The following is a 19752-nucleotide window of genomic DNA, read 5'->3' on the forward strand; positions in this document are numbered from 1 at the left end:
ATATTACAGTGGTTTATGTCTTCTGAAAAAAAAGAAAAAAGAAAAAAGACAGTAGGCTATACTGTATTTTAATTTGGGTAATTATGATGGTACTTGCAGAGCTAGGGATTAAAAAAAAAATATATATATATATATATATATATATTTTTATGTGCATGGTAGCAGGTGTAAAGAGGGAAAAGTGAGATGCACGACTAAAGTAATAACATCATTATCAGGCTAATTGCTCTGACATAAATAAGACATAAATTAAGTCGTCTTCTATTTTTTTCTTATTCTTTTCAGTGTGAATCTGTGCTGGCCGTGGCTCAGGAGGCGCATAATAATAATAATAATAATTATTATTAAATAATAATAATAATTATTATTTAATAATAATAATAATAATTATTATTATTAAATAATAATAATAATAATTATTATTATTAAATTTGAATACATTTTTTTATGGGGAGGTATTTTATATTTTAAATAATAGGAGTCCCTTTTGCAGCCATGCTTACATACTCAACTCTAGTGTATGTTTCGTGACATGCAGTCGTTTTGGAGGAAATGCCCTCCAATTGTGGAATGACCCACGCACGTATACGTTTCCGCATTCGCGTTTGCGTGGAGGAGGAGGAGGAGGAGGAAAAGGAGGAGGAGGAGGAAAAGGAGAAGGAGGAGGAGGAGGCGGGCGTCAGTATCGCGGTCTGACCAACTTGAGGCCAGGAGGGGGAGCCGCGTCCTCGGCTTTTCCAGGAGGCACTCCACCAAGGAGCCCTGCCTTCCTCCACGCAGAGGACGCTCTCGCATCCTCTCACGGCCCACTGCCGCCTCCGGAGCCACGGAGACCCGCGGACCTCATCCGGGCGATGCTGCCCACCACGGCCAGAGCAGCAAAGCATCTGGGGCGGAGGCGTCGCACTGGAAATAGACACCGCGGACGCGACAGCGGCTGATGCTGGCAGCAGCAGCAGAAGCAGCAGCAGAAGCAAAAGCTACAAAAGCAGCGTCGCTCCAATTTCCAGCATGAAATGCAACAAAAACGGAGAATGCAGGAGGGACTCGGGCACCGGCAGCCTGCGCTCGATCATCTCCAAGCAGGAGAAGCAGACGGCGGCGAGGGCCGACGACGGAGGCAGCAGCGCCAACAGGCGCGCGGCTTGTAACTCGAGCAGCGCCAGCATGGACGGCTCCGTCACGCCAGGCGGCTCCCTCGCCGGGGGCCACGCAGGCGAGGGCGCCGCCACCCCCGGGGGGGCGAGCGGCGCGCCCGAGAAAAGGGACCCCAAGGTGTCCTTCTCCAACGCGCCGAGTCGGAAAGCCTCGTCGTCCCTGCACGGGCCGAGCCAGAGCCAGAGCCAGAGCCAGAGCCAGAGCCAGACCCCGCAGCCGAGGAACTCCGTCACTTTCCAGAAGCCGGACGACGGAGCCCCGATCGTCCCCGCCGAGGATGCGGACGCCCGAGGCAGCCAGGCCAGCTTCATGCAGCGGCAATTCAGCAGCATGCTGCAGCCGGGAGTCAACAAATTCTCCCTGCGCATGTACGGCAGCCAAAAGGCTGTGGAGCGGGAACAGGAGCGGGTCAAATCGGCCGGGAATTGGATTATCCACCCTTACAGTGATTTCAGGTAAGACACGGTAAGACCCCTCGCGGTACGCGCGCGCGCGCACGCGCTCCTCGTTTTGTCCTCCACAACTTCTCAGTGGGAGACCACATGGCTCGACTTCTCAATTAAAGCACGCAGCCGCTAAATGCAACCCAAGACAACCTGTTGTCACTCAAATGGACTTCAGAGAGTTGCCGTCGTCATGATGTGCGCGTTTTTGTGCAGTTCTATAGCGAGTCTGGGGATGGCCTGCTAACACGCGCGCAGCCCACTCTTTGCATTGCGCCGCGCACGCGTGCCACGCAGACGGCGTGACAAATGCCAAATGAAAGCATTTCAAAACATCCGAGTTATCGTGTTGGGAGGATCGCGCTTTTTTTTGCGAACACAAAAAAGCTCCGAGGGGCTAGAGGTCGTGTGCGCGTGCGCGCGCCGTAACGGAATGTCACCTTGAGCCAAAAAAGCATGCGCGCTCACCGGAGACATATCCGCCCGGATCCTGCATCCTCATCTCTTTTACAAGCACTAGAAATAAACGGTGGCAAACGTTATGATTATTATTATTATTTTTTTAATGGTGCGATACACACGCAAAGAGAGGACGAGAACTTGATCATTGACCTATCAGAAGCTGAATCGCACCGGGATGGGGTCACAGGCAGGGGAACGTCTGCGTGGCTTTCAGCACCACGAAGAGCGGACAGCTCCTCGAACCTCCTCGAACCTCCTCCCTCCCTCCCTCCCTTCGCGAGACCTTAACGTCTGGCTCATTTGTATCACATAACACCGAGTCGGTGCACCACTTGTGGGGCTCCAAGTTGAGTTAAGCAGAGTGTGGCGACCGCAGGCCACCGTAGCTGGAGACCAAGCGGCAGCTGCCTCGACTCTCATTGTCATGCAAATGCATTGCGTGGTGAAGATCCGAAGTCGAGCGTGATCACCGGGTTTGGCTTGTTACTGTTTTGCGATGTGCGGCGCAAGGAGTCGGAGCTCGTTGCGTAAGTGGCAGGGTGAGCGAGTGACTCAGCGCTGCACCTGTCCTGCAGACGCACGATGCTGTGACGGGGGGGGGGGGGGGGGGGGACGGGGGGGTATGGGGGGGGGGCGAAACTCACGTCACCGCGAGCGTCAAAGTCATCGGTGTCCTTCGCGGACTGCATGAACGACGAGCTTGACATTTTTTGCAATCACTGTGCAAGTTGCGACCATTGTGCAAAAAGTGTTTCCCAAGTGCGCCAAGGCTGAACCTTGTCTTGAGTTGCAAGCAAAAAAAATTGGGAGATAAGAAGGGGGCTGCATGGTGGGAGCAAACTCAACGTTGCCGCTCAAAGTTGAGGTTGACTCTGAAACTAATCATAAAACAAAACTATATGTTTTTAACCAAACCTCTAAAGTTTGCTTACAAAAGTCTGCTAGCTGAATGCTAACAAACAATGGGAAATGTCATAGACGGGCTAACGAAATTAGCATCACAGTATTGTGGTCGTTCTCGACTTTTCAACAACTTCAATTTGAACACAAACGACACGTACAGACAGACAATGTCGCAATACTCACATCGCATGCATATATTCTTAAAACTCGTATTACTGCAGCTTAGTTGCAATAGTCACACAGATCTGTATATAACTGGATAGCTGATAGGCTAAGACTTTTGAAGCCCGGAGGCCGCCATATTGCTCCTCCCAAGAAACGTTTCTCGGACGACGATCTTATACATTTACTGTATCGAAATTGGAGAACATTAATAAATACAGTACTTTGTAGAAACTGCCTGATTTATGATGTTTTAAAATTTGTTAAACATAAACAAGAGGACTTCAGACATTTCATAACTTGCCTTCAATACATGTATAAATGATACGCTTGCTTGCTGATGTATACAGAAGAAAACTTGTATAATTTTTATTAAATTATACCTGCAATTCAACAAAAGATGTTTGTGCCAAATCTAATATTGGGGTCTAAGAAATTGAGCGATAAAAGAAAAAAGGGGTCTTCAGCAGCACATACTTGTTAAAAATAGTGAAATAGAATAATTCAGCGTAAAAAAAAAAAAAGTGGCGTTACGTTGGTTTATGTCGCTTTTGTGCATGTCATGAAATCAAATGTATATCTTGTTGTTGCTGAATTTTTACTAACTGTTTTGATTTCATAGTAAATAAAGCGGGCATGAATGAGCTGGCACGTGACATTCTCGCAAAAATCTTTCTAGAGTGAAAAGACTTCAAAATGGCCGCCTCTATAAGGTAGTAGATGCGAGGATTTAAACATAATTTTTTTTGGAATACTGTACATATTTCATATATTTAAAAAAAAAAAAAAAGAGCTGCTAATAAAGACGTTCAAATCTAAAATATAAAAACGTTTTGCAAATATAAAGCACATTCATGTATCCAACACACTCACAAGACATTGAGCATTTTCTATCAATTTGATACTTGAATGCTTTTTCATGTTCACAATGTCTTTGAAAAGCATGTTTAGATACGTTTATATGCGTTTAAAGCGTGCACGGGTGGGGTAACATTATAAGAAGATAAATATAGTAAACCCCTCCATGGCAAGGTTATTTTAATTAACTAAAACGAACGAAATAACTAAAATTTATATTCAAAAAAACATTTCCGTTAACAAAAATGCTTTAAAAAAAAAAACGAAAACTCACTGAAACTACATTTTACATTTAGAAAAATAACAATATAATTAGAGTGAAAATGTCCTTAGTTTTCATCTTTGGTAATTCATTTAATACGGGAGCCTTTATTTCTATAAGGACGTTTGAAAGTGTGCAGAACGGAAGTGATGTCATCGAGCAGCAACCAATAGAAAAGCACCTTCAGACGACGTCGCGCCGAGCTGACAATTTGCCGTGTTTGACTTGACTTTGCCTCGTCTGCTTTTTCATTGAATTCAGCTGAAACGCTATGCTAGGTAAGAAGTGCATTACTTTTTTCATTTAACAGGAAACAGGAAATGGAAACAAAGCTGATGTGTGAAAGCCAGGAAGTCCCGCCTCCTCCGTGGCATATACCCCTTAAGTGAAATTCGCTTTTATAGCATCTACGGCACTTATTTGAGTTTCAGGTCTGTAAAGACACTTTTTAAAATAATGCATTTACAAAACATATTAAGCAAGGGCAATTAATAAGACAAAAAAAAAAAAAGTACAAACAGTGTTACAATGTACTGCTATGTTGTTTACAGCAAACAAATCATTTTTTTTTTCCAAACTAACACACTTAACTTATCATCTCAAGATTTATTACATCAATATATATGACCAAAGATTACAAAATACAGCCGTTGCTTTCTGTAGACCTAAAAAGCAGGATTGAAGAAGATTTGTGCTGATCATAAAAATGGGCCTACTTCCTGTTTTCACTCTTCTTCTTTCAAATTTACACAGAGTGTCGCCCACTCATGGCCAATAGTGGAATCGCATCCAAAATTGAAACTCCCAAAAAAACAAACAATGAAATAGTGGGACTGCCAAAATGGAAACTGCGATGGAGGGGTGTCTACTATGGCTTTTTGATCATTTCCCACAACAAAAAAAAAAAGAAAAGAAAGTGTTTTCAATCGGCAAAAATGGTGATATTTTTGCCACTGGTCCCGCAAATCCCCGGTGACCACCATAACTACATCTCGAGTGACTTTTCGTCTCTCCATAGCAACTGTGTGGTCTCATCTGACTCCGTTTTTCTCTGTCCCCCCCCCCACCCCCCCCCCTTCCCGCCATACTCAAACCTCATGGCCCCCGCGCTCCAGGTTCTACTGGGATTTCACAATGCTGCTGTTCATGGTGGGCAACCTGATCATCATCCCCGTGGGCATCACCTTCTTCAAAGAGGAGACCACCACGCCCTGGATCATCTTCAACGTGGTCTCGGACACTTTCTTCCTCATGGACCTGGTGCTCAACTTCCGCACGGGAATCATCATCGAGGACAACTCGGACATCATTTTGGACCCCGAAACCATTAAGAAAAAGTACCTCAAGACGTGGTTCATCGTGGACTTCATCTCATCCATCCCGGTGGATTACATATTCCTCATAGTGGAGAAAGGGATCGATTCCGAAGTGTACAAGACGGCTCGGGCCCTCAGGATCGTCCGCTTCACCAAGATCCTCAGTCTCCTGCGGCTGCTGAGGCTCTCGAGACTCATTCGCTACATTCACCAATGGGAAGAGGTAATTGTTTCCAAATGAATATATTTTTTTTTTTCACCAGATGAACTTCTGGAAGACAGGTTGAACAAAAGCGCCAACTTAGCAGATGTCAAAAAGGTCACAGATGAGTTTGGCTTGTACCCAACGACCTGCTCGCTCGCGCCTCCGGGCTCAATATTAATGTCGTCGCTTCCCGCCTCACGGCGAGCGCTGCATAATGCCAGCAGGATGTTTCAGCCTTAAAAAAAACCTTGCATTCTAATTACTGTTATTGTCACAAGAACCCCCAACACCCCCAAACCCCCCCGCAGCTCCCCCCGCCCGCCTCCCCGTGTCTCACTGTCTGACCTGGAAATCCCACAGGCAGCATCAGGCAGTCTAATAAGCAGCCTATTATCGGGGCAAACACAGTTAATCAATTAAGGCAACGCTGAAAGCGCAAGTTGGGCTGGCTGGAAATAACGCGCGGCACCAACGGCGATTAGATACCATGGAAGCTCCAAAGATAGCTAGATAAATAAATAAATAAACAAATATATATATATATTAACTTAGAATACATTGAATAAAAATACTAACTTTAAACCTGAAACCAGAATTAAAACAAAAAACAAAATTTCACTTAAAAAGAAGTAAATCCCAAAATGTTCTCTGCAATAATATGTTGCATGCGCCCTCACTAGTCTAAATATGGTATTCTGGTTCATATTGCGTTACTGGAATAAGAGTTAAGCAGCAAAATCCAGCCGTTTTTATCCATCTCAGGGGGCGGCCATTTTGCCACTCGCCGTCGACTGAAAATGACAACCAATCACAGCGCAGCTTTCAGAAAACAGGTGAGCTGTGATTGCTCGTTGCCTGAGTCCTGAGCAACTGTGATGTCATCTTCAGTTGACAGCAAGTGGCAAAATGGCCGCCCCCTGAGATGGATAAAAACGGTTGGATTTTGCTGCATAACTCATATTCTACAAATGTAATATTAATCAGAATGACTAGTGAGGTCACATATAACATATTATTGTCAAGAAAGGTTCAAGGTTGACTTTAAGCAGCAAAATCCACTCGTTTTTATCCATCTCAGGGGGCGGCCATTTTGCCACTCGCCGTCGACTGAAAATGACAACCAATCACAGCGCAGCTTTCAGAAAACAGGTGAGCTGTGATTGCTCGTTGCCTGAGTCCTGAGCAACTGTGATGTCATCTTCAGTTGACAGCAAGTGGCAAAATGGCCGCCCCCTGAGATGGATAAAAACGGTTGGATTTTGCTGCTTAACTCATATTTTAAAAATGTAATATTAATCAGAATGACTAGTGAGGTCACATATAACATATTATTGTCAAGAAAGGTTCAAGGTTGACTTTAAGCAGCGGCCATTTTGCCACTTGCTGTCAACTGAAGATGACATCACAGTTGCTCAGGGAAAGACCAATCACAGCTCAGCTTGCTAATGCCACATGACCAAAGTCAAAAAACAGAAAAGTTCAAGGTTGACTTCCTCTTCAATTCCAAAAATGGAAATGTCTGTTTTTGCATTTGAATTCTTCACTTAACTTTCAACAATAAGGAATGTTGAGATGACTTACAATCTATCTAAACATTGCGTTTACAATTAGTTGATGATGTTTTGTACGAATGACTTGACAGTGCATCATTTTGCACGGGGAATTCTTTTTGAAAGTCACCTCGCATCGTGGAACCCATCGTGTTCGACTTTGGAGCTTCCACTCGAAATCACGAATGGCCTGTTTTAAAAGCCGGCAGAGAAGGTGAGGACGGCCGTTGCCTGGCAGACTTTGGGCCTCAGCTCGATTTACTCCCCAAAGGACGCAACTTTTGTCCACGCCGAGCTTGCGAGCAGCAGCCCGACTCCCAAGGAGACGAGGTCCGGCAATGTCATGAGCTGCTTCCACTTTGCGTTTCCGCCACTATTGGCGGCGCCGTGTTGGCATTTTGCAGTGCCGAGCAGTGCGGCGGGCCTCCGCTGCTCACTTGACCTTTGGATAATTGGATTTTTGAAGATTTGATGTGATACACACACACACACACACACACGCACACGCAGACTGATGCATGATGGGAAGTGATACTTGGCATGCATGGAGAATGAAAGTGGAGACGAGAGGTTGAGTGAGTGTCGCCCCCCCCCCCCCCCCCCCCCCCCCCCCCCATCATGGAAGTCACATCACTTATTTCATTTGGGACCTTGTCGACTTGCCGCATCGCTCACGTATGACGCCGTCGAGTTGCTTTTTAGAGTAAAAAAAAAAAAAAAAGGTTAAAGCGCGATTTCACGAGTTGAACATGTGCCGTGTGAGAGCCCGGCCCCGTTCCTCTTCATGGGAAAGTATCACTTCTCCCTCAGCAGCGCTGACCTATTTTCATGTTCCTCCATTGCACGAGGCACGTGCTGGCTGCTACAGTGCATGCTAGCAAGAATCGTGTTTATCTTAAGCAGTCACTTCATTATTATTGTATTTATTATTGTTATATTTATTGTATTTATTATTGTTATATTTATATTATATCATTATTCTTAGGTGTGTCAGGCGATTACAATTTTTAATCGTAATTAAATCGCATGGCTTAAACAGTTTTAATCACAAATTTTATATATGTTCTAAATGTACAATAACATATTTTTTCTAGGTTTTATACCCCCCAAAAAATTTAACTAATAGAAATATGGCTGCATCTTTTAGTCATTGATACAGCAGTTTCATAATAATTCATAAAATTGAGTTAAAATTAAAAAGATAATGATATTGATTTGTGTTGAGGTCATTTTTCTGCCACTAGATGGCATAATTGCATTTGTAAGACATTGGTGACAGCTCAGTGCATTTTCTTTTCATATTAAGAGCTATCAAATCTTTAATATAAAGTAACTTGTGAAATTCTGCACATTTTTTTTAATTGTAAAATTCAACTCGACCCCCAGTCTTCACAAATATATGCATTATTATTAAATGTATTACTGCTAAATTTTGATGTGGACGTGTCTGCTACATCGCGACTGGAATTCCCCCGTACCGGCTTTCCAAGGGGCGGTCATTATTCACGCGTTCAAAAAATTTGTGGCGTTAAAGGAACCTTAAATGAACTCAAAATTAACGCACTCATTTTGACAACGCAAATTATTATATATTATATTGTTATTTTTTTTATTTATGATTTTATTATATATATAAATATATATATTACAGTGGTGCCTTGAGATATGTGTGACTTTTTGAAGTTGCGAGCCGTCATTGCTAGCGCAAACTTGAGATAAGAGCACTGCATGGTAGCAGCAAAAAAGTGAACCATTCTTCTTCAAAAAAATTTTTTTATTGTCACTCCCAGTTAAAGTTTATCGTCAAATTAAATATCAAACTTGGAGAATTACCGGTACATGTTGCACATTTAAAGCAAACACATAGCTTTATCCTTTAGTCTGCTAGCTTAATGCTACTGCTAACACAGCAACAATAGGTACTGCATGCATATCCGTTTAAGCAACTGAGAGGACACAAACTGGGCAGAAACACAAAAGTACCTGCAGACCTATATTCTTTATCCTCTGCAAGAAGCTGAGACAAGCAGATATGTATTTTTATTTGATTATGTCTTAACTGTATGTTTGTACTATTCTTCCTCATTGGTAAATATGTATACAAAAACAACACCATTATTTTGGGGAGGATGAAACGGATTAATACCATATCCATTCATTTTAATAGGGAAATATGATTTAACATACAAATGATTTGAGCTACGAGTGTGGTCTTGGAATTACTGTAATGCGCTCTCGCAAGTGGGAAAGGAGAGCCACAGTTACATATGTACTTTTCAGAAGCTGCTTGTGGCCACAGCTCACACCCAAACACTCAACCAGTGTCACAGGCACCCAGCATGCTCCGCCTCTTAAAGGCAAATGCATGTGCACAGACATTACAGTATGTACAGTATTTTCTGTAAAGTATGCAATGCTTGTCATTTGTTTAAAACACGAGTTTTCGTACGTTTAAAGTGTGCGGCAAGGGTACGATTTCTTCTCTTTTTTCCCGTCAATTGTGTGTCTGCGAATCGTCCCCCGCGACCGACAGGGGTTCGCTTAGTTGTCAGGTGAAAGCTGATTGGCCGAAAGTGTTTGTCCACAACATGAGTGACACGTAAGAAGACGCAGACGATCAGTTGTTAAGGATCATAATGGTCCCCTGTCCATCATGCGTGCGTCCAATGTCTGTCTGCACACATGATGGCGTGCGTGCGTGTGTGGCCGCAGGCTTGCATGACAGTGTGTGACTGGACGCAAGTGTGTGTGTGTGTGTGTGTGTGTGTTTGAGAGCGCCCATTGATGGCATGCGTCCTGCCTGCTCCCTGCTGCGTGCGATGCGCGACTGACGGGAGCCTGTCATGCCCGCTCATTTATCAAACTGGGTGTAATCTGAAGGAGAGCGTGGGTTGCCGCTTCCGTGCCAAATTTGGATTCGACGACTTTGACAGTTCGCTATTTGCAGCGAAAGCCAAATTTGTACAAAAAAAAAAAAAAAAAGCATGCCTCACCGTGGGAATCGATTGTTGTGGGATTTTCATGATGTCGCCGCCACACTGCAGATCTTCCATATGACCTATGACCTGGCCAGTGCCGTGATGCGGATCTTCAACCTGATCGGCATGATGCTGCTGCTGTGCCACTGGGACGGCTGCCTACAGTTTCTGGTTCCCATGCTGCAGGACTTCCCCTCTGACTGCTGGGTGTCCCTCAACAAAATGGAGGTAAGCAACATGGCGAGAAATCATTGCCTTATTGAACCTGCAAGAGAGAATACCGTAACACTAATGAGTCAAATGACATCAAAAAGGGCAAAAGACAAATTGGGCCCAATGAGGACATTTTCACTCGGGGGTGTTCTCACTTTTGTTGCCAGCAGTTTAGACAGGAATGGCTATTTTGAGGGGACAATACATTGACATTGTTATACAAGCTAGACATTGACTAATTTATAGTGCAACAAAGTGTCATTTCTTCAGTGCTGGAACGATAATTTTTTTTTTTTTTTTACAAAAATACGAGGGATGTACTCACCTTTTGTGAGATACTGTTTAGCAATTGTCTGATTTCAAGGTAGTTGAATGAAATATAATGAAACAAATGTAATGGATTAATGAAAGATTAAAAAAAAAAAAATCAAAATAACAACTCGGGCTACCTACTGGTTAGCACATCTGCCTCATAGTTCAAAGGTCAGGATTAGGGATGTCACGATAACGGCAAAATTTTGATATCATACAATTAAAATGGCCACGATATCGTCGTTGTCACGATATTAAAAGCAGCACATATGTTAAAAAAGTGAGGTGGCATTTCATTTGTGCAGTTCTAGCACCCTCTGGTTGTTAGTTTATTAGTACAATTTAATTTTGATTAGGAATGTTTCGGCCACAGCGGCGATCACTCCCATAAATCAGTTAAACCAGCAAATATTTTTCAACATCTCGAATAAAAAAACCACTACTTTTTGCTTGTGCTGCTAAACAATAGGATCACATGACAATGACATGTAACATGACATGACAAGCCTATTTTTTTTTTTTTTAAACGTATTTAATGAGTGACTTCAAAGAGTTAATATAGAAGTCCCTGTAAAATGAAAATAAATATATTCTTGTAATTTGGCACACTACAGACAAAAGTGTTGTTAACAACCTTGTGAAATCTCAATGATTACAAAAAAGGCAAGTACATAAAATTGGATACTTCTTATGTGTAGCGACTTTTGCTTCCATATCTAGTGTGGCAGGTCCGATTCATGTCGGACACCCAAGCGTGTCGGTCCAAGCCAAGTCCCAAAAACCAGCAAAACACCTGGTTGCCATAATAACAGCATTTTTTTTGCAATTTGGTGACAAAAATGGATTTTAGACTTGTAAAAAAAAAAGCAGGTCTAGGTGGTGGCGCAGGTGGTACAATGCGATTTTGGTGGATTTGATGGAGGCACAGGCGGACAAATTTGGAGCATGCGTGGTGTATGCCATCATAGTTCATTCATAAATAAGACAACAATGTGGGACATCATTGTAAAAATCAATTCACTGAATGAATTATTATCATTATTATCTTAAAAATTTAGTTAGACTGTGCTTTGCGCTCGACTTGCACTAAATCTCTACTCTCCAATTCAGTCCTGTATTGTTCTGTCTTTTTGGTTGCACTGCGTGGGGGTGGTCGAGCTCAAATCCCTTTTTTAGCCAGGAGTGGAAAACAAACAGGCTCAAGGTTAATGGCAAAAGTTGCTAATGGTGTCGATCCAAACACAACAAAAACCCACATTAGGCTGCGAACCATTATGAGCAACGATGCTATTCTTGTTCCGTGAAAAGTCATTTTTTTGCAGCTCGGGTCGTCGAGGGAGATTTTTGCCACCCGTGCGTGACCCCCCGTCCCCCCCCCCCCCCAGTGCTTCACCGCGAGGAGGGGGGGGGGGGGGGTGACGACAGGGAAGATAAAAGGGGGGACGAGAGGGTTGGGGGTGAATATGGCCGGCCAGCTGGGCTCTTTGTTGCCATGCAGCTCGCCGAGAGATAAAAGCTGCTTGTTTATACGTCTGTCTGTCAGCCTTTTAGCGAGCGCGGGCGGACCGCAGGCACGAGGCCAAACGCACTTTTAAACTGATTTGCTATTTTCCCCAATGACAGCCATCGCGTCTTAAAACCATTTATTGCCTCCAGATTTTGGCTTTGAGGGACTGCTGTCACTTTTGGATCGACCGCTACACAAAATAGGACGTTAATGAGATCGTAAAACAGGATCTTGACTGTTTAATGTGTCGGCAGGACACTTCTTTAGTTGTAGGTAAGGAAATGCAATTAGGATTTCGCTAATGAAAAGATAATAATAAAGTAAGACATTCCACTTGAATGACAAGCAAAAAGCTTGATTTAGAAATGATTAGAAATGATCATGACATTGATAATAAAGGGATGCATTTCTAGCGGTCATTCTTGAGGACGTCTTACATGCAATGCAAAATAAAGGGTGCGGACATGTTTAACGAGAACGTGCATGACAAGCTTGTGATTACGTAAACACATACAGTATTTTGCTTCAGTGGAAATTCTAGCTCGATTTTTGTCTAAATGGCACTTTAAAAGGGTAGACCGCCCAAATGTTTTACTTTTTTGACAATAATACGTTCTATGCAGCCCCACGAGTCTAAATATGACATTCTGGTTCATATTGTGCTAGTGGCATATGAATTAAGCAGCAAAATCCAGCCGTTTTTATCCATCTTAGAGGGCGGCCATTTTGCCACTTGCTGTCGACTGAAGATGACATCACAGTTGCTTAGAGTTTAGGTAACAACCAATCACAGCGCAGCTTCAGAAAACAGGTGTGCTGTGATCGGCCGTCGCAACTGTGATGTCATCTTCCGTTGACAGCAAGTGGCAAAATGGCCGCCCCCTGAGATGGATAAAAACGGCTGGATTTTGCTTCATCACTTAGATTCCACAAATCAGAATGTCATGTTAAGACTAGTGAGGTCACATATAACATATTATTGTCAAGAAATGTTTAAGGGCGACTTCCACTTTAAAGCCCTTTTCACACTGTTGCAACGCAAAATGGTCGGTTGCAAGCGTGCCCATTCGTGGAAATACTGACGTAGCAGCCGAACCAGGAAGTAAAATGTGAGATGTTGCCACTGGTTATACCACACCATGACAAGATGTATCTTTTATTGTCGCAAAAAATAAAGACCTGAGTTTGCTCATTTCAAGAAGAAGAATGAATAAAAATAAATAAATAAATTTAAAAAAAAATAAATAAAAAATAAAAATTAAAAAAAAAAAAAAGAAGAAGAATGAGGATACAAGCAGCAAAGAAAAACTAACGACTCGTGGGAACCTTTTAATTTCATCACGCAATTACTTGTAATGGGTTTGCCAAAATAACACTAAATCACTCTGCCAGTTCCTCTCCAATTGGAAGCGCTTGACAAAATCATGTAAACAATATTTTGGACAGCAAATTTCAGTACCGGTATTAATACTGCTTGGATGGGTCTGATTAGTGCTATGGGTGCAAAATATTTCATTTCATTTCATTTCATTTCATTTCATAAGACTGACATAATCAACCGTGCACACTGTGACCTCGGAGAAAAGTGGAACTATGCTCAAATATGACTCCAGGCCACATCCAATAGAAGTTGCTTTCACGTTACACACCATTAAAAACTCAATTGCCTTCAAGTCAGTCTGAAATTGCCACACAGCTGCCAGTTTGATATGTAAACAGACGTGTTTGACTTGTTACAAGTTGAGAGTGAAATCCAACAGAATTACATTTACGAAAACTCGCTTTAGGTCAGTGGTAGGCCAAGCGTTTTGTTCTTGGGTCGTCAGTAAGGAACGATCTCACTTATTCCATCTCATATTTATATTTGACCTTGTTAGCGACATGAAGCCTTTTTTTTGGGCGAATGAACCATAAACTCACCATTTGCCATGTTGCGGTGGCTCGGCAAGAACGGGCACTGGCCTTGTGTCACGATATAATACAATACGTTTAAATGATTACTTCATTATGTATTGTAGCGTATTATTTAATCCTTTAAGAAAATATTGCTTTCTTTTTTTTTGCAAGTCAAACTGAATATTTAACATGTGACATTTTGTGGCATTTTTATCTTGTTCAATCTATTCCTTATGGATGGATTTAACCTGACGTGACATCAATTCTTTGAGGTAAATATCATCCTGAGAATTCCAGATGTTGTCAGGATAACGAAGGAGAACAATGAACAAACGTCTGGACAGTTTCAAATTGATCAGGTTTTAAATATTGATAATGAGCTGGTGTCTCGGGCAATCCAAAACCGAACCGAACCGAACCTTTTATGCGCCCTAATATCACTACTTATATGCAAAAATGTCCCGCTTACACCCCGGAACCTCGACCCATCGATCTTCTCTTTTGTTAGTTCTGCCAGACCAAGAAACCCGAGATTTTGCTCTACAAATATGCATCAGCGGCTCAGTAACCGAAAAGCTACAAATGATCATGTTTATGAGCCGAAATAAGCCCGGTGCCGTATTATCTGGCACAAGTCAGCTAAAAGGTCAACTAGTTATTCAAAGAATGTTAAAATGTGCTATTGCTTTTTTTAACAACCTTGTGAAATCTCAATGATTAAAAAAAAGGCAAGTACATAAAATTGGATGCTTCTTATGTGTAGCGACTTTTGCTTCCATATCTAGTGTGGCAGGTCCGATTCATGTCGGACACTCAAGCGTGTCGGTCCAAGCCATGTCCCAAAAACCAGCAAAACACCTGGTTGCCATAATAACAGCATTTTTTTGCAATTTGGTGACAAAAATGGATTTTAGACTTGTAAAAAAAAAAGCAGGTCTAGGTGGTGGCGCAGGTGGTACAATGCGATTTTGGTGGATTTGATGGAGGCACAGGCGGACAAATTTGGAGCATGTGTGGTGTATGCCATCATAGCTCATTCATAAATAAGACAACAATGTGGGACATCACTGTAAAAATCAATTCACTGAATGAATTATTATCATTATTATCTTAAAAATTTAGTTAGACTGTGCTTTGCGCTAGACTTGCACTAAATCTCTACTCTCCAATTCAGTCTTTTTGGTTGCACTCAAATCAAATAAGCCCGGTGCCGTATTATCTGGCACAAGTCTGCTAAAAGGTCAACTAGTTATTCAAAGAATGTTAAAAAAATTAGCTATTGCTTTGAATTCAGTTAGAGGATGGCAAGTTACTACTGATCATGAATTACACTGTAAATCGACTAACATGGAAACACACGAGGCTGAAATCCGATTGGACAAAAAAAAAAAATTTTTTTTTAACATCCACATTTACTGGAAACAGTGCAGCCAAGAGAAAGATCCTTATACGATCTGATATAAACTTACACGGCAGAATCGAAGGCTGACTTTGCTGCTCGGTCGAGTCTGACGTTGTGAGAGGTCGCTGACGTTTCTGACTGACAGGACACCGACTCGCCCGTCGCTCTCTCTCTCTCCCTTTTGTAGAATCAAGAGACAGGCACAGCCGTCACTCTCAAAAGTAAAAGAGGCGCCGCGGCGTGCTGCGGCCTGCCGCCGCCAGCCACCTGAGACCACCCCCCCCCACCCCCCCCTATTGAGTGGCTGACAACTTGTAACATTAGCCATTGTGTTGCAGCCAGGCCATCCGTCAACGCTCACACCCCTACAGTGGCTTTGGTGGCGGTGGGGGGGCGGCCTCGGGCGGGACCCATGGAGGGCGTTGAGAACATTGTGTAAACGCTGGATGACATCCGCCAGCCAGTAATTGGATTCAGAAGAACTTGTAACACCTCAGGGGACTCGGGCTGTTTTCATCATGGAGCACAACTTTTAGCCGTTCATTTCGTTTGGTTTATATTCGGTGAAGATAGAAAGAGCCCCGGCCAGGGGTCAGCAACCTTTACTGTCGAAAGCGCCATTTTAGGCCAGATAAATAAATGTGCAGGGAGCGGCAAAACGTTTCAACATTGCGATGAGCGAAAACAGTCTCACGTACTGCTAAGTACTACTAAGAACTAATTAAAGATGCACCATAACTAACAAATATGCAGGATTCAATAGATTCATTGTCTTCCTTTTTTTACATTTTTCGGCCTTTTTGTCAAATTTATGACATTTTCGGGCAATTTTATAGACATATTACAGTCATTTTCTGCCCCTCTTCTTACTTTTTTGGACATTGTAAGGCTACTTGTTGGCTCAGGTGTAGAGACAGTCGCTCAGTAACAAGAAGTTCGGTGTTCGATCCCCGCTCTCCCCAAGTCATGTGTCGTTGTGTCCTTGGGCAAGGCACTTCGCACACATTTTGTTTGGTGGTGGTCGGAGGGGCCGTAGGCGCACAATGGCAGCCACGCTTTCGTCAGCGGGGCAGCTGTGGCTACTTGAGTAGCTTACTGTCACCACAGTGTAAATGTGAGACGCATGAATAATGTATTCATTCCTCTGTCAAGCGTCTTTGAGGGTCTAGAAAAGCGCTATATAAATCCAACGCATTATTATTATTATTATTGCTTTTTGACATTTTTTCTGCCTTTATTGCTATCAATTTTCTGACATTTTTGGCAATTTTATATATTTTATGGTAATTTTCTGGATGTCTTTTTTTTTGTTTTGGGACATTTTAGGTTTTCTTTCCTAAATCATCTTTCTGAATTTTTTGTTGTTGTTGACAATTTTGTGGACACTTTATGGTGATTTGGGGAATTTCTTCTTTTGTTTTTGGACACTTGATGGTCACTTTTTAAACATTTTCTTGTCTGCCTTTAAAAATAATAATAATAACAACAATAATAATTTGAAAACTTTTTTTGGTGGCAATTTTGTGTACATTTTATGGTAATTTTCTGCTTGTCTTTTTTTTGGTCACTTTTGGATATTTTTAGGTAATTAAAAATTCTGACTGACATTTTTTGAATATTTAATTATTAATTTTTTTTATCTAGATAATTAATTCACTTAAATAATATTTTATCTAAAAATGAAAAAAAATAACAAAATATTAATTTCTACTATTTTTTTTTAGAGCTTCATAGGGAGCCACAGGAGAGGGACACAAGTTGCAGACCCCTGGCGTAGACCATCACGAAGATTATTTTTGGTGTCTTACACAGTTGAGTTTCATTGTAGTAACCCAAATTCCCAAAAAGATAGGCATCAAGCCTTACAGCTCTCTTGCAAAATTGGAGTGTTTGGTGTGAATTTGTCCACTACGGGGACTAAAATGCAATCTCTTCATCGTGTTCTTCTCAACTCTGTAAATGGGCTTTGCTTGTTTGTCTTCTGGACGATAAGAGAAATGGATGCTGTTATCTGACCCAAGCGGAACCCCTTCATAAAATAGTACATCTCAGCTTTTTAGTAAAAGTTCACGTGAATATTTATTTATAAAGGAAAAAAAAACCATTAGCAGGGATGGTTGGAAGAAAACATGTTGTCACAGGAATGACTTGCGTATTCACTTCAGTGCAAAACTTGCACAAGATAATCAATGGCACTTTCATGTTCCATTAAGTATAGAGGCCGGGCCAGGAGGTGATTAGCTTAGCATAAAGAGTCTCTCCAAAAGGGCAAAGATGCCAGCACCTCCAGTGCAGCTGTAATGCATAGTTAAGTTTATTGCCCAAAAAGAAATGGTCCGAGTGAGACATTAGAGGAGGAAAGTGCAAACCGTATTTAACAGCCCCCCCCCCCCCCCCACACCTGCTCCTACTGTGGATATGTACATTATATCCTATATATACACATTTATATTGAGTCCAGTTATGTAGGCCCTAACCCTAACCCTGGCCCGTTACGTACACAACAATTGATAAAAAGAATATCACACCCGCAGTCAGTGTTTTGTCCTGGAGCTTCTTTGCTACTTCAGGACCTGGACGACTTGCTGTCATTAACGGAACAATGAATTCTGCTGTCTACTAGAAAATCAGAACGTCGAGATACTTTTGGGCTATGCAACAGGCGGCGTTCGGAGGGTTATTTTTAAAAATGTAATCCGTTACAGTTACCTGCTAAAAAAATTTAGTTAGTAACTTAATCCAAGTACCATAATATCAAAGTAATGTAACTGGATTACTTTTGGATTACTCCAATATTGCGTATGCTCATGAAAACAAAATACAAATAAATATCACCGCAATATATATTCTATACAATGTGCCAATGCTATTTGCGGGTGCAGCCGACAAATAGCAAAAATCCTTGTGTAATTAAAAAGCATGTAGGCTATTGATTGATTGATTGATTGATTGATTAAAAGCCATTTGCTGTTTTCAAACAGTCACTGAAAGCAACCACACCTGATTGATAGATAGATAGATTGATTTGTTTGGAAGGTGTAACTCACGTTATGGTTGTAGGCTAGCGGGCTAGCTAGCAAGAAGCTGCAGCGCGTAGCATGCCGCTGGACTCTCAGCTCAAACTTTCGCTCCGAGTAAGTTCCGGTGAATACCGGTCGCCATTTCCTCCTCCCGTCCGTGAAGCTTTTTCAAACTGCCCGCGTGTGGAGGACACGACTCGTTAGTTAGTTAGTTAGTTAGTTAGTTAGTTAGTTAGTTAGTTAGTTAGTTAGTTAGTTAGTTAGTTAGTTAGTTAGTTAGTTAGTTAGTTAGTTCGTTCGTTCGTTCGTTCGTCCGTCCGTCCGTCTCCACCTCCCCGACATGTAGCAACGGTCCCACTCGCGCACGGGATTGCGCTCTCTCTCTCTCTCTTTCTCTCTCTCTCGCGCTCTCTCTCTCTCGCACTCTCTCTCTCTCTCGTGCTCTCTCGCGGTCTCTCTCTCTCTAGCGCTCTCTCTCGCTCTCTCTCTCTCTCGCGCTCTCTCTCTCGCGCTCTCTCTCTCTCACGCTCTCTCTCTCTCTCTCTCTCTCGCACTCTCTCTCTCGCTCTCTCTCTCTCTCTCGCCCTCTTTCGCACTTTCTCTCGTCGTTGAAATTGTAATCCCTCGAAGTAATCCCCATTTTTAATAAATGTAGCTGTAATCTGATTACATGTTTTTTCCTTTAACTGTCACGGAATACAGTAAAAAAAATGTTTGGGCAATCTGATCACGTAATGGCGGTACATGTATTCCGATACTCCCCAAGCCTGGCAACAGAGCAAAACAAACAAACTCTAAATGAAGGTTTTGGAGTGGCTAAGTAAAAACGGTCGCATCTTCATTTTCGTGCAAGCAGTTTGCTGTGTTTGGGAATTTGACAGAGACTAAACATGTCCAGTGGACCGACGGTATTTTCTTTTCCAAGCCCTAACGCACCTGACAATTTGGTGAAAGTAGACAGCTAAAATAAGGTCTAAATTGTGGCTTAAGTGGTGTAACGTGATTTTGATTTGCTTGATCGACGCGCAGGCAGACAGATTCGGCGCTCCGCTGATGTGTGTGGTGGACGTCATCATATTTTATTCATAAATATGAGAACGGAGTC

The 19752-nt window shown here is 42.4% G+C and overlaps 1 protein-coding gene and 1 long non-coding RNA gene across 2 annotated transcripts in view; one reads left to right on the forward strand and one right to left on the reverse strand.

Moving 5' to 3' along the window:
* Positions 1-668: 668 nt before the first annotated feature.
* Positions 669-19752, forward strand: part of LOC147180286 (potassium/sodium hyperpolarization-activated cyclic nucleotide-gated channel 2) — a 50008-nt gene continuing 30924 nt past the window's right edge. The window contains exons 1-3 of the mRNA XM_086077269.1: positions 669-1613; positions 5364-5787; positions 10364-10525. Coding sequence (XP_085933395.1) covers positions 1012-1613; positions 5364-5787; positions 10364-10525 — 1188 coding nt within the window. The 5' untranslated portion in view covers positions 669-1011. The remainder of the gene's footprint in view (positions 1614-5363; positions 5788-10363; positions 10526-19752) is intronic.
* LOC147180287 (uncharacterized) lies at positions 5367-18811 on the reverse strand. Its single transcript, XR_015094969.1, has 4 exons — positions 18675-18811; positions 15695-15801; positions 10313-10562; positions 5367-5765 (listed from the first exon to the last, which is right to left on the reverse strand). It is a non-coding gene; the product is annotated as an uncharacterized LOC147180287 (long non-coding RNA).

This window comes from Leptonotus elevatus, chromosome 1 (assembly GCF_054856555.1).
Source record: "Leptonotus elevatus isolate MCC_2025b chromosome 1, RoL_Lele_1.0, whole genome shotgun sequence".
NCBI classification, from domain to species: Eukaryota; Metazoa; Chordata; class Actinopteri; order Syngnathiformes; family Syngnathidae; genus Leptonotus; species Leptonotus elevatus.